The following is a 14,091-nucleotide window of genomic DNA, read 5'->3' on the forward strand; positions in this document are numbered from 1 at the left end:
GTATCACATTACAGAAGACATAATACCAAAACAAACACTAATACAAATCCATGAGACTTTGGATATCAATATGCATACTAGTTAAGATACAACGACAACAACTTACACCGTCACAGTCACCATGAATGTGGTATCAAAGATTCGGTATCTTCTACTAGCCCAAACGTCTTTCTCGTCAATGTTGTAAGAATTTAAGCACAACTCTACCCACGGTGGATTTCTTGGTTTTTCACTATTGGTTTCTTCAATCCCAAGCAACGCCTTATGCATTTTTATCAACGCATCAATCGATGGATCGCCTCCAAAAAACTTCACCTAATATTAAAATTATATATCACACACTGCATTTTGCAATACAATGACAAAAAAATTAAACTTGTGTTGTAAATAAACATACCCCATCTTCTGCATATAAATATGCATGAATTCTGGCAGTAGGATCTTCAAGAGTAAGCCTAAGCCTGTATGTGCCACATGAAGCACGAAACTCGCTTGGATGACCTGGCATTGTTGCCACTACCAGAACCACACACTTGAATTTACCAATTACCTGTAATTTTCACACACACACACACGTGTTTAATATTTTCATTTATTCCACTATTCAAAAAAAAGGCTCAGAGTTTCCAAAATTTGTTATGGTTATACCAATACCTCGGGATGGCACAGGACATCCATCAGAGTAACAAGAGGCGCATCGTTATGGTCAGTATCTGCATATATAATAAACATAAAACAGTGTATTATTATTATTATCAGTATAGAACAAATAAGGTTTATGTTTAGGATTTAGAGTTGAACATATTATGTCAGAAGGCGAAGGGATGCATGACAATGGCATTCGCTTCGAATTCCCTCTCGCACGTTCTTCATATGTCCTAAATCACACGATAACAATAACATACATGAATTTATTTTACTATTTTTCAGTCAAAATGATTTACAAGAGGCTGGACATATGTATGTTAGCTGAACCTTAGGCGCTGCAATACAAGGTCATCTTCATTGGACAAGTAACTGAACTTCGATGTTGGCAACAGAATTCCATACCAAAGACCACCCTGGACTTCGAAACTAATATTCTTAAACTGAACCCATTTATCAACTACCGCCTTTAGTGACTGAAGTCTAAGCTTCTGATGGCGGTTAGATATCATCCGTAGAACGTTTCCAACAGTTGAGAATTTACACAAAACATCTCTTGATAAAGGAGACGGTTCTAACAGAAGCGGTATAGAGTTTTCATACTCGTCTTCAATCCTATATACAAGAAAAAAATTTATTCTTGGACCTGAACATCACTATTTATGTACAAGTCAGCATGCGTGTTTGACCATGAAAGATGAACCGACACTCACTTTGTATTAATACTCAAAGGCATAGCATCAGTTCCGTCCCATACGAAAAGCATCCACTCACCTTGTTTGACTTCACATACATGAAGAACCTGCAAATCATGTAACGAAATTAAATGACTTCAAGAAACAATCTTTAGAACGACAAACATAAGAAATAATAGATAATCCTTTCATATAACCTTAACTTACTCTAACCTACCATATTATTAAAGAACACACACAATTCATAGCACTGAAGAGAGTATTTCGTCTCTTGAGTTACCTTACAAATCAAGTTGAGTGTCTGTCCTTCCATGATCCGTTCTTCGTCAATGTCTTTCAGCAAAAAGCAATCACCTGACGCTGTGAATTGCATATATATTCGTAAGAAATAATGAATGACACAAGCCACAAGGTTTACTAACCTAAGGGGTGCAAACGAGCCGAGCTGCTCGCCGCTACTAGAAACAAGCTGAGCTTTTTCAAACTTGAGCCTCGAATAAAGCTCGTTTAGTTATCGAGCCTTGACTATTTTTAAGTTTGACCTTTTGGACTTGTATGTATTAATTTACACTACACAACTGAGCTCGAGCTGAGCTTTGGCTTGTTTAAGGTTTTTCTCAAAATATATAAAAATAAATAAAAACGTATATAAATTAAATGATAAATAATAAACGAGTCGAGCTCGACCTCTCTTAGGTCAAAAAAATCCGAGCTCAAGCCTAGTCAAGCTCGGGCTCAGCTCAGCTTGTTTACATTATTAAACTTCGGTTGTATTAATTAATTAATTAATTTATTTATTTATTTTTGTTTATAACGCTTACCAGCAATATCTGGGTCGGGTGGGCGACTAACAGCCCACTTTCTCAAGCCCTCTATAAAGATATCGTCTTGCTTTTTAACACGAAACTTAGACGAAACTTGATAAGGTACCAAATTAGAACCATCTTTTCCTTCATATAATCCAAAAGCTGAATACTTTTTGTCAACAACAGCATTAGTCCCGGCATCGACCCCTAACACATAGCTTCTGATCTGCCAATAAAATGAACCAGTTAGCTACATACTTAGCAGCTCAATACAACCAGCATTGCATTATATAATCATAAAGCAGTACCGCAGCACCGAATATCTGAATGATATCACCGGCTGACGCAATTTGCGGTAGCTTTTCAAAAGTTTCATAAAAAAAGTTGATTGAGATTCCGGTTGTCGGGCTTGTTTCATCCACGATCCTTAATGTGCAGAAACAATCTACACAATAACAAAGCAATTACAAATTTACAACGAAAAACGATAAAATTATAATGACAATCAAGAATTAACACATGTAGGGCAGTAAACGAACCAAACCGAACAAGGCGGTGTTCAGAACGGTTCACAAACACCTAAATTACCGAAATTATTCGTGTTTGTTCGTTAACAAAATGAGCTTTTTGTGAACGGCTCATGAACACAACTCAACATAAACAATGTTTTATTTGATTTAGCTAACCGAGATCAGTTAATGTCAACGGTTCAGTTCGATCCGGCTACCAAATTTACCAAGTTTGTGTTGGTGTTTATTTAACATATATATTCATATACATAAGTTAATTTACATATAAATTAATCACACAATACTCATACATATGTTTTTATATTTGCTTCAGTGTTCAAAAACCGGTTCAAACAGGCCGGTTGAACTGGTTAGACCGAATTTCGCACACCAAACCGGTATTTTAAGCCCGGTTTTTTCTAAAATACCGTTTTTTTCAGCAATCCGGTTTTATGTTCCATAAACTTTTGATATTTGTGGTCCATTTTTTTCAAAATTACTTTTAACCCAACAATTAACATTGAAAGGTGTTTTTTTTTAAAAAAACTATTTTTTTAAAAATCGAGTGAATTTGTATTATTTTTTTAATATGAATTTGGCGAACAGTTAGTGTCAATTGTCCGGTCCGGCTACCAAGTTTGTGTTATCATTTTTCAACATTCATATTCATATGTTAATTTACCTTAAAAATATACTCACATATATTTTTGTTTGATAGTTAATATCCAATAAGAAAAATACAAAAACCTTTTTAAGTAAAAACCAAAAAACATTAACTAACATAAACGAACTTCCAGACGAACAGTTCACCAAACGTTGGATTCGTTTACTTATTACTGTTAGTGTAATCTTGCGTAAGTGCGGGGACCTAGTTGTCGTACTTACAAACCTAGGGGTTATTGAGTTAGTTTTCCTCCTATTCTTGTCTAACAAGTAATTGTATGGTTATAAATAGGGGTTATTTGTAATCAAGTATCATAACAACTTATCAATCAATACAATAAATAAAGGTTTAGACTTGAATCTTATTGTCTTCAATTGGCATCAGAGCCTAAATATCGATCAAGAAGCTTCGGCGGCGCAAGGCATCTACGATCGAAGGTGAGTCCGGCGAGGAAGGCAATCACATCTGGTTGCAAGACCTCTGCGACGGGTTCTAAGATCGATCGAAGATCAAGAGCGGCAACCGGAGAGAAGAGTCTGAGTTTAGTCGATCATCTTCATCATCGCTAAGGGTTTCCTAATCAAGATAAGTCCTAACATAGTCAATCAAATCTTGATTGAAGGTTTGTATGGCGGGTTAAGTTGATTCAAGAACCAAGAAGTGGTTAATTGGAGGCAACCTCAGAATTCGCGCTCAGGTTATTGAAATTGTTTCGAAGTTGTTACTTTATTCCTTGGAATACAAGAGTTGTTGGTCGGCGGAAAGAAAAGGTAACAAAAGTCAAGTTTACAAATTCTTTTAAATTGGAGATTGTGATTTAATACAAAACACACAAAAGTCAGAAGGGTTTGACTTATTTGGGTGGACACGAAAGTTTATAGAAAAGCAAACAAGATTTTCTTTTGTTTGGTTTTTTTTAAGTCACCGCCAAGTTTTAGTTCTGTTAATCAAGGTTTGGTTTAAAGTACCAACGAACAAGAAAAGATGGGTGATCAACCAAATAATCAAGTCGTAGGGCCAAGTAATCAAGTCGGTTTTCCCAAAGAACCGAGTTCCCTCTCGATTCAGTTTCCGATTCTTATGTCCACCAATTACACGATTTGGACGGTAAAAATCAAGGCTATCTTCAAGGTTCAAGGGTTGTTGGAGGCTATCGAACCAAGAACGGGAACGGTGGTTGACCCGAAGATAGATGGGTTGGCGATTGTGTATCTTTATCAAGGCATGCCGGAAGCTTTGGTGATGCAAGTGGCTCACCTTTCTACCGCTAAAGAGATTTGGGATGCACTAAAGACTCGTTTCTTTGGGGTTGATAGGGTTCGAGAAGCACGTATTGAGTCTCTTCAACATGAGTTCGATGTACTCAAGATGAAAGAAACTGACACGATTGATGACTTCTCGACCAAAATTAGCCAAATAGCTTCCAAAGCAAGCAATCTTGGAGAACCGTTTGAAGAAAAGACCCTTGTGAGAAAGCTTTTAAAGTCCGTTCCGAGAAAGAGGTATATAGCGATTGTTGCTACTATTGAACAGTTTGCAGATATAAAGACCATGACGTTCCATGAAGCAGTTGGACGCCTAAAAGCGTTTGAGGAACGATCTGGAGATGAAGACAAACCCATGTCCGGTAAGCAAGAACAACTCCTATATACATATAAAGAATGGAAAGCTAAAAGCAATCAAGAAAGGCGTCATGGGAAAGGCAAGATGGGAACCGAATCAAGTCAAAAGAACAAGGAAAAGGGTAAGGTTGTGGATCGGGAAAAGAAAGAATCCCGGGTGAAGAAGGATCGGTCAAAGATTAAATGTTATCGGTGTGATGAACTATGACACTTTGCCACGTCATGTCCTAACCGAAACAAGGAGACGGACGATCAAAGTAACCTCGCTCAAGATGGCGGACCGGTTCTAAACATGATGACGGTAGCTCGGAGTAAGGAAGATGTCGTTTTTCTAAAAGAAGACCGGGTTGATCCGAAGCAATACGCTTCAACCCCATGTGATAAAAACACATGGATTCTTGATAACGGGGCGAGCAACGGTATGACGGGAAATCCGGAATGGTTTTCCAACATCGATCGTAGCAAGACTGGTAAAGTAAGTTTCGGTGATGGTTCGTGTGTTGAAATCGAAGGTCGGGGCACGATAGTAGTTGAAGGTCAAAGGGGAGAACAACGAGCATTGAGTGACGTTTACTTTATTCCATCTCTCAAAAATAATATTATAAGTCTTGGGCAATTAGACGAAGGAGGATGCAAGATCGGGATCCAAGACGGTATCTTATGGATATTCGAACAAGATGGAAGACTTCTAATCAAGGTACCTCGTTCCTTTAACCGGGTTTTTAAATTTAATTTAAAGGTTGTTTCTCTGGTCTGCTTACAAGTCAATTTGCATAATGTTGCATGGATATGGCATGCTCGATTGGGGCATTTGAATTTCGATGCCCTTCGGGGTCTCTCGAAACTCGCGGATGGAGTGCCAAGAATCGAACACCCGATGCAAATTTGTGATGCATGTATGCTAGGCAAACAAACAAGATTGGATATCCCGAATGAATCTAATTATCGTGCAAAGGTACCGCTCGAGCTCGTTTATGCCGATGTTTGTGGCGCGATTTCTCCCGAGACACACGGTGGCAACCGATACTTTTTGCTTGTTGTTGACGACTACACCCGCTACATGTGGGTTTTCACGATAAAGACAAAAGACCAAGTTGCGGGCTTACTCATAGATTTCGTGAAAAATGTGGAAAACGAACCGGGCAAGAAATTCAAATCCATACGAACCGACAATGGGGGTGAGTTTACATCCCATGTGTTGGAAGATTACTTGTCAAGTATAGGTGTGGCACATCAGTTTACGGCCCCGTACACCCCACATCAAAACATAGTGGTTGAAAGAAGAAACCGAACCATACTTGGTACGACTCGAAGTTTGTTAAAGGCGATGTCACTACCACAAGACCTATGGGGAGAAGCGGTTCATCACTCGGTTTATTTAATAAACCGGTCACCAGCAAAATCTTTAAGGGATTCGACTCCGTACGAGCGTTTTAAAGGAAGAAAACCGAACCTTTCACACGTTAAAGTGTTCGGATGCACGGGGTATGTAAAAGTCCTTGGTACCGGTCAAAAGAAATTGGACGATCGAAGCATGGTGATGATTCACTTAGGTACTCAACCTGGAACAAAAGCCTACCGTATGTTTGATTCGATCAAAAGGCGAGTACACGTTACGCGGGATGCCAAGTTTGACGAGTGTAAAAGGCACTCGTGGGTTGATCTTGAAAAACAAGAGGGCGAAAAGGGTCCTGAATGGACCGAGTTTATTGTTAGGTGTGATATTGAACCCGAATCGGAGCAGGTGACATCCGGATTTGACACCGGGTCCGTAGACCGACATGATAGCGGTGAGTTGGTTCGTATCAGAAACGGAAATGATTCATCAAGTTCAAAAGGTGGCGGCTCACCTGCAAGCCCGACTAGGCCGAACACTAGCCTAAACGAAGAACCGTTACAAGTTATTCAGCCGCGTCGAACTACTCGAAAGACGGTTTTACCAAAGAAATTTAGCGACTTTCTGGTTGAAGGTATATCGACACGCGCCTAGCAAGACCCGACAACCGAAGAGGTAAATCTACTATTATTATTCGATGATGAACCGGTAAATTTTCGAGAAGCGAATAATGAAAAACATTGGAGAAAAGCAATGGAAGCGGAGATTGAGTCGATTGAAAGAAATAAGACATGACGGTTAGTCGAAGCACCACCCAAAGTAAAACCGATAGGTTTAAAGTGGGTCTATAAAATCAAAAGAGATGAAGCCGGGAAAATAACCAAGTACAAGGCCCGACTCGTAGCTAAGGGGTATGTTCATAAATATGGGATCGATTTCGAAGAGGTATTCGCACCAGTGGCGAGAATCGAAACCGTTCGACTTTTACTCGCGTTAGCAGCAAACCGAGGTTGGGAAGTTCATCACTTGGATGTAAAATCCGCGTTTCTTCATGGTGATTTGAAAGAAGGGGTGCACGTATTTCAACCGGATAGGTTCATTAAGAAAGGTGAAGAAAGAAAAGTGTACAAGTTGGCTAAAGCGTTATACGGTCTACGCCAATCTCCAAGGGCGTGGAATACTAAACTAGACGGGTCGTTAACGGACTCGGTTTCACTCGATGTAAACAAGAACAATCGGTTTACAAACGGTGTTCCGGTCAAAGGCTACTACTCGTTGGAGTTTACGTTGATGATTTGATAGTCACGGGTACAAGTGTGAAAGAAATTGCAAATTTCAAAAGACAAATGGAGTCAAGGTTCGAGATGAGTGACCTCGGCTTGTTGCATTACTATCTCGGGATCGAAGTGAAGCAAAGCGATCGTGGGATAACGTTAAAGCAAAGTGGTTATGCAACGAAGATCCTAAAAGAAGCAAGTCTTTGGAAGTGCAACTCGACTCAATTTCCTATGGAACCAGGCTTAAAATTGTCAAAGGAAGATGTCAATACGAAGGTAGATCCGACGGGTTATAGAAAGATAATCGGAAGCTTGCGGTATTTAACTCACACGAGACCCGATTTGAGCTACTCGGTTGGTTATGCAAGTCGGTTCATGCAATCACCAACTCAAGCTCATGCTCAAGCGGTTAAATATATTCTCCGATATCTAAGAGGTTCACTAGACTTTGGTATTACTTACTCGAGAGGCGGACACAGTATGTTTCACGGGTATAGTGATAGTAGTCATGCAGTGGATATGGATGATGGTCGGAGCACCTCAGGTTTGATTTTCTACTATGGTACATCACCGATATCATGGGTTTCTCAGAAACAAGGAACGGTGGCGTTATCATCATGTGAGGCTGAATTTATGGCAGCTATATCGGCTGCATGTCAAGCCTTATGGCTTCGGGGTTTGTTGTCAGAGATGACCGGAGAAAAGGAAGAAATCGTGACGTTGAAGGTGGATAATTCATCGGCTATTTCCTTAATGAAGAATCCTGTTTTTCACGGGAGAAGCAAGCACATCAACACACGTTACCATTTCATTCGGGAGTGCATCGAGAGAGAACAAATCAAGGCGGAGCATGTCAGTGGAGATTTACAAAGAGCAGACATCCTTACGAATGCGTTGCCACGGTTGAAGTTTAACGAGATGCGAAGCTTCGTCGGTGTCACAAGATTAGGGGTGATTGTTAGTGTAATCTTGCGTAAGTGCGGGGACGTAGTTGTCGTACTTACAAACTTAGGGGGTTATTGAGTTAGTTTTCCTCCTATTCTTGTCTAACAAGTAATTGTATGGTTATATATAGGGGTTATTTGTAATCAAGTATCACAACAACTTATCAATCAATACAATAAATAAAGGTTTAGACTTGAATCTTATTGTCTTCAATTACTTACCGGTGCCTCTGGTCTGTTTGGGTAAACCGATCTCAGTGACGACACCGATGAGGTTAACTCTTTGGTTGATTCTATTATTGTTCATGGCATCTGCAATACCAACAAAATGGCCTTTCGAAGAAGAAGACATTGTATTTGTTTGTTTACAAACCCTAAGCCAATGAATGGTTGCGTTATTATGACTAATTTCTAAATGGATCTCCCAAATCCCCTGTATTATTATGGAGCAGTGTAATAATAATAATAGTAATATCACTGTGTTCTGAAACAACTACTCAAATGATAATGACTATAACTTTTCAGTTTTCACTCACTAGTCACTAGTCACGCCTTTTGATTAATAGTTTTTTTCATTTTTTAATATCTATTAATCACGTGTAAACCGCTAGGATGCAAACGAGCCGAGCTGAGCGCGGGCTTGGCTAGGCTCGAGTTTGGCTCATTTAATTACACAGAGATTAAGTTCGGTTTGTTTTGAGCTTCATTTCTAAAGCTTGAGCTTCACACATGAGTATTTTTTTCAAGCTTGAACTCAGCTTGGCTCGGCTTGTTTTTTATTTGTTAATTGATTTTTTATATGTTTATAATTATTTTTAGATATATTTTTTAATTATACTATTATGGACATAATATATATTATTTGGTTATTTTTATAACATTATATATATTAATTAATTCTATGTTTTTTACATTAGCTCTAACCTTAGTATATATATATATTATAAAAGAAATGTAAATAACGTACTTGTATAGGTTTACGAGCTGGCTTGAGCTCGATAAGTGAAGCTCGGGTTCTGACTCATTTATTAAACGAACTTACTTTTAGGCTCGAGCTTGGCTTTAGACACTCAATCGAGCTTTTTCACAAATCGATCTCAAGTAACTCGCGAGCAGCTTAGTTCGCTTACACTCCTAGTAAACCGAGCTCAACTCCTTTTGACTTACGAGTTTGGCTCGTTTCAAGCTCTTTTTTCTAAAGTTCAAGTTCAGCCTCTTTTTACAAACGCATTTTTATAAACTAAAAAAGTTTTTATACCCAATAATAATAATAAAAGTTCAAAATGTAATTTGAGAATAAATCTTCTAAGTTGTGTTCTAATTTGTCCACACTTCTTGAACTGTTTTGTAAGACTTCTTGCTATCACACAGCCGTTTTTAACGCTCATGCATTCGCCAAACCACCATCACCAAAGGGCGTTAGTTTCATCAGCGGAGTCCACTTCTCTCCACCAATCACATGCAAACACACACTAGTTTAATTATTTTTTTTCTTTTTTTTATTATTTAATATTAGTTAAACCACGGCGTGATAGTAAAAGGGTGAGCTGTCTACGTGCCCAATGCATTACGGGCGGGTAATCTAAGAATGCACAAACATGACACCCAAAAAAAATCCCATTTATGAAATGAATGTGTCATATACTCATATAAACCAAGAGCAGCAGTACAAGATATCTAAAAACATGATCAAACAATATTATTTGACACACTTAATTTTTCACTCATGAATCATCATCTCACACATTAATCATCACTCAAGGATTCTTCATTTTAATCCTCAATTTCCTAGCAATTTGCGTTGCTTTCTGATGCACCGGTCTCTTACAAGATATCTAAAAACTCAAACAATATTATTTGACACACTTAATTTTTCACTCATGAATCATCATCTCACACATTAATCATCACTCAAGGATTCTTCATTTTAATCCTCAATTTCCTAGCAATTTGCGTTGCTTTCGGATGCACCGGTCTCTTACTCGAATCACATTGTTCAACTTCAACCCAATTAATCACCTTCAATATAAGTGACTGCGGAACTTTTTTATCCTTTTCCATAGTTTTCTTCATACCCTTTTCCAATGCCTTCTCCAAAAACTCCATAAACCAATTCCCAGCTTCGGTTTCTATCTGCATTCCCAATGTTATCGTATTACTTAAACTGCAACAAGGATTCTTATTCTCATCATTGTCAAACGCTTTCGCCTTTTGATTCGTTGGTGGTCTCATTTGCTTCATTAAACTCGTTGACTTTTGATCGTTTCTTTCGGGAAACGCTGCGATTGACTTGTATAGAGCGGCTCGTCTTTTGGAAGCATTGTTTGAATCTAAATTATTATTATTGTTGTTGTTGTTCGTGATATCATGTTGCGTGTTTTCAGGAGGAGTTTGAGCTGTTGCGGCTTTAATGGATGTCATTTCGGCGACTGCTTGCGTGATTTGACTATGGAAGTCAAGAAACTGGTCGAAACAGTCGGTTGGACTTTCGGGTTTTGCTGATTTGCTCAAACCGGATAGATTCCTGTTTAAAATTTGATGTTAGACTTATTAACAAAATAAAAAACGTTGACATAAGAAAACTAAAAAGTTATTCATACTTGAGAGACCGGACAAGAGTTTCGGTAGCAGAAGCCTCTCTAAGTGCTTGAAGAGCGATTTTCTGAGCGGTTTCGCGTTGCTGGATGGCTTCCTGAAGTGATATTGTTAAAAAAATCACTTAAAACTTAATATAAATTTATTTATTTTTATTTATATCATAATTCTAACAGTTTCTCATATTTAACACCTATAAAATTTGATTAACACGAAAACCGAATGGATGAGCTGTTGAAGGTATACCTTTCCCAAAAGGCCAAGTTTTCCTGGTAAATTAAATGATGAGGCATTGTCCCCATATGGAGAATCTTGTTGTGAAGCCATCTGTGAATTTGAATAACTCTTTGTCTCCGAACCAACAGTTGGAGAGGACGACACTCGCGCGTTCCTTAAATTTGGAGGCGGTGTTGTGCTTTTCTTTTCCTGCAATAACATAATTGCAATATATTCATGATCAACTAAATTTTATCACTCTTAAAATAATTTGCAGAAATTTCACGTCTAAGTAGTAGTAAGTACTATATAAACATATTCACTATGGTGTAAACAAGCGAGCCAAGCTTGAGCTTTAAAAAAGTAGCTTGAAACAAGCAGAGCTTGAGCCTAGTTGTTTTTTCAAGCTCGGCTCGGGCTTGACTCATTATTCATTACTTATTAATTAATTTATATACGTTCTATATATTTTTAGAAAAAAAAAACCTTAAACGAGCTTAAGCTCGTTCAAGCTCATTTAGTAAACGGTCAAACAAGCCAAAGCCCGGCTCAAGCCAAAGCTCAAGCTCGGCTAGTGAGTTGTTTTTTTAAGCTTGGGCCCGGCCTCTACTAGTTCCTTATTTATTAATTAATTTATATACATTTTTTATATATTTTGAGAAAAACGTTAAACGAGTTTCAGCTTTGCTCAAGCTCGTGTAGTACCTTAAACGAGCCAAAGTCCGGCTCAAGCTCGGCTGTGCAGTGTGAAATTCATGCATAGAAGTCCAAAAGATATAAAAGTTAAAAATGCATAATGCTCGTTAAGGATCGATAAGCCTAAATGAGCTCGTTTCGAGCTTTTTATCGATCCAAGCTCGAGTAGCTCGCTAACAGTTTGGTTCATTTGCACCACCTAATTTACATTAGTAAACTACAGTTGTAAGTTCTTAAATCAGGAATATATCACATAGTTTCAGCTTATAGATTATGTCAATTCAACATTATTATTTATTAACAACAATATCAAAGAGAACAATGTACCTACAGTTATATTTAAAGGACTTCTTAACACCTTCGCATCCCGGTCACAAATCGTACTCTTACTCCTCGAATACTTCATCACCGACCCATTAACCGCACAGCTCTTTCTCGTCACAGGACTCTCCATCATCTTCGACAACAACGCTCCACCCGCAGACCCTCTAACCCCATCCTTGTCACCCACCCGACTCCTCACCATCGGCGACATACCAATATTCGCCCCCCTCATCACCGACCGCGACTTCACAGGCGTACAATGATCAAAATCCAACGGACACGGTTTCAACACCATCGGCGACGCACACGCCCCGTCTTGCCCGGTTCCCCAAGACCCCCTCCTCGGAGCCGAACATTTCGTATTCGAGTTAAAAATCGTCTTTTTTTCACACTTTTCCCCTTTTTCTCTCAAACCCATTAACGGTTCGGGCGTGCCAATAAACGGGTGTCGGCCCGGGAGGGGTTTTGCGCCTTTCGCTATGGGAACGGGTGACCCGGGTTCTAGATTATCGACATATATAAACTGACCGAGCTGCATTTTGTTGCTGAGAACAAGATCATCTTGTTCAAAAGGTAAACTGACATAGATCGAGTGAGACGAGTCGGATACTTTGATGTAAAACCCGTGTTTCGGCCAGAGATCCTTTTCGTCGAGTTCAGCTGGGACGATATCGGTTACTTGTAAAAGTGAACTCCTGTGTTCACTTGTGGGTTTCACTCCTGAATTCATACAATTCAGAAGCTTTAACAAGATCCCGGGTGCCAATGCCGCCATATCGAGTAATTCAACAGCGAAAAAAATCAAGAAAAAACTAGGGTTTTGATCATACACCTCGATTCAATTGGCGAATTGGGTCAAGAAAAGATTAGGGTTTTGATTGGTGAGTGAATTGAGGAAATGGGTTTGTGTGGAATATAGGGTTTATGATGATAACGGTCAGTGAATTTAAAAATGAAATTAATTTTGTGAACGTTATGGAATGAATATAGATGGCCAACGGTCATATTTTTGTGCCGTTGAGAAGGCGGCTATGTTCATAAAATGGTATTTAATGACTTTAGAGAGTAAATTGTTTTGGGAAATTTAATTATTTTTATTCTGATTTGAGTACATTTTGGAGCTTTAAAAGGCATTTAATATGATTCCTTTTTCTTTTGATTTTCAGATTTATGACAAAACATTTTGAAAAACAAATGCCCCTAGTAAAATAAAAGGAAGAAAAACATAATCTTTTCTGAATACGTATATTCATATAAATTTAGCTTATTTGGTACGTGTATTTATAAAAATTTTAGAATTTTGGTATTCGATACTTACGAGTACTGATACATGTATTTCAGTATTTGATACTCTTGAAGAATGCGGATGTTTTAATGGGAGCTTCCATAAAAATAGGTTTTATTTTTGGTTTGGTGTTATTATGTTTTATTTTCCGTATTATGGTTTATTGAATGTCACATGTGTCAATTTGGTATCCTTAACAATTTAGTTTATATGTTATTTGTACGGGCACAAGTGCCAAGATCATTAGAGGCTTGAAAAGAAAAAAAAAGCAATACAAAACGGGCATAGTAAATAAATATCGACTAATTATGTATTTTCTTTAAGCCTGCTAAGGCCCAAAAGACCGAATTAGATTACAAATTTACAATCAAATGACTAAATCAAACTAAACAGGATTGTTATGGTTGTAAATTTTTTTTTTTACTATAATGAAGTGAAACTAATATATATATATATATTTTTGTTTTTAAGAGACAA

The 14,091-nt window shown here is 38.2% G+C and overlaps 2 protein-coding genes across 2 annotated transcripts; both read right to left on the minus strand.

Moving 5' to 3' along the window:
- Window positions 1-102: 102 nt before the first annotated feature.
- On the minus strand, window positions 103-8,850 carry LOC143600365 (protection of telomeres protein 1b-like). The gene is made up of 10 exons (XM_077078078.1): window positions 8,721-8,850; window positions 2,455-2,591; window positions 2,162-2,372; window positions 1,621-1,700; window positions 1,359-1,447; window positions 976-1,260; window positions 802-878; window positions 655-713; window positions 398-550; window positions 103-315 (listed from the first exon to the last, which is right to left on the minus strand). The coding sequence occupies exons 1-10, from the start codon at window positions 8,848-8,850 to the stop codon at window positions 103-105; spliced, it is 1,434 nt and encodes a 477-aa protein (XP_076934193.1).
- Window positions 8,851-10,391: 1,541 nt separating this feature from the next.
- LOC143600368 (uncharacterized) lies at window positions 10,392-13,222 on the minus strand. The gene is made up of 5 exons (XM_077078081.1): window positions 12,522-13,222; window positions 12,337-12,491; window positions 11,340-11,519; window positions 11,099-11,190; window positions 10,392-11,022 (listed from the first exon to the last, which is right to left on the minus strand). The coding sequence occupies exons 1-5, from the start codon at window positions 13,102-13,104 to the stop codon at window positions 10,410-10,412; spliced, it is 1,623 nt and encodes a 540-aa protein (XP_076934196.1). The 5' UTR covers window positions 13,105-13,222; the 3' UTR covers window positions 10,392-10,409.
- Window positions 13,223-14,091: the final 869 nt, after the last annotated feature.

This window comes from Bidens hawaiensis, unplaced genomic scaffold (assembly GCF_021521415.1).
Source record: "Bidens hawaiensis isolate Kalapana, Puna unplaced genomic scaffold, B.hawaiensis_p1.1 tig00053988_1, whole genome shotgun sequence".
Lineage (NCBI taxonomy): Eukaryota > Viridiplantae > Streptophyta > Magnoliopsida > Asterales > Asteraceae > Bidens > Bidens hawaiensis.

Coding starts and splice junctions, on each gene's coding strand:
- LOC143600365 (XM_077078078.1), bottom strand. CDS start 8,850: ATGTCTTCTTCTTCGAAAGGCCATTTTGTTGGTATTGCAGATGCCATG. Junction 2,592..8,720: donor CAAACAGACCAGAGGCACCG/GTAAGTAATTGA, acceptor GTTATTGTGTAG/ATTGTTTCTGCACATTAAGG. Junction 1,701..2,161: donor ACCCGACCCAGATATTGCTG/GTAAGCGTTATA, acceptor TGCAATTCACAG/CGTCAGGTGATTGCTTTTTG.
- LOC143600368 (XM_077078081.1), bottom strand. CDS start 13,104: ATGGCGGCATTGGCACCCGGGATCTTGTTAAAGCTTCTGAATTGTATG. Junction 12,492..12,521: donor TATGTCGCCGATGGTGAGGA/GTCGGGTGGGTG, acceptor ATGGGGTTAGAG/GGTCTGCGGGTGGAGCGTTG. Junction 11,520..12,336: donor GAAGTCCTTTAAATATAACT/GTAGGTACATTG, acceptor ATGTTATTGCAG/GAAAAGAAAAGCACAACACC.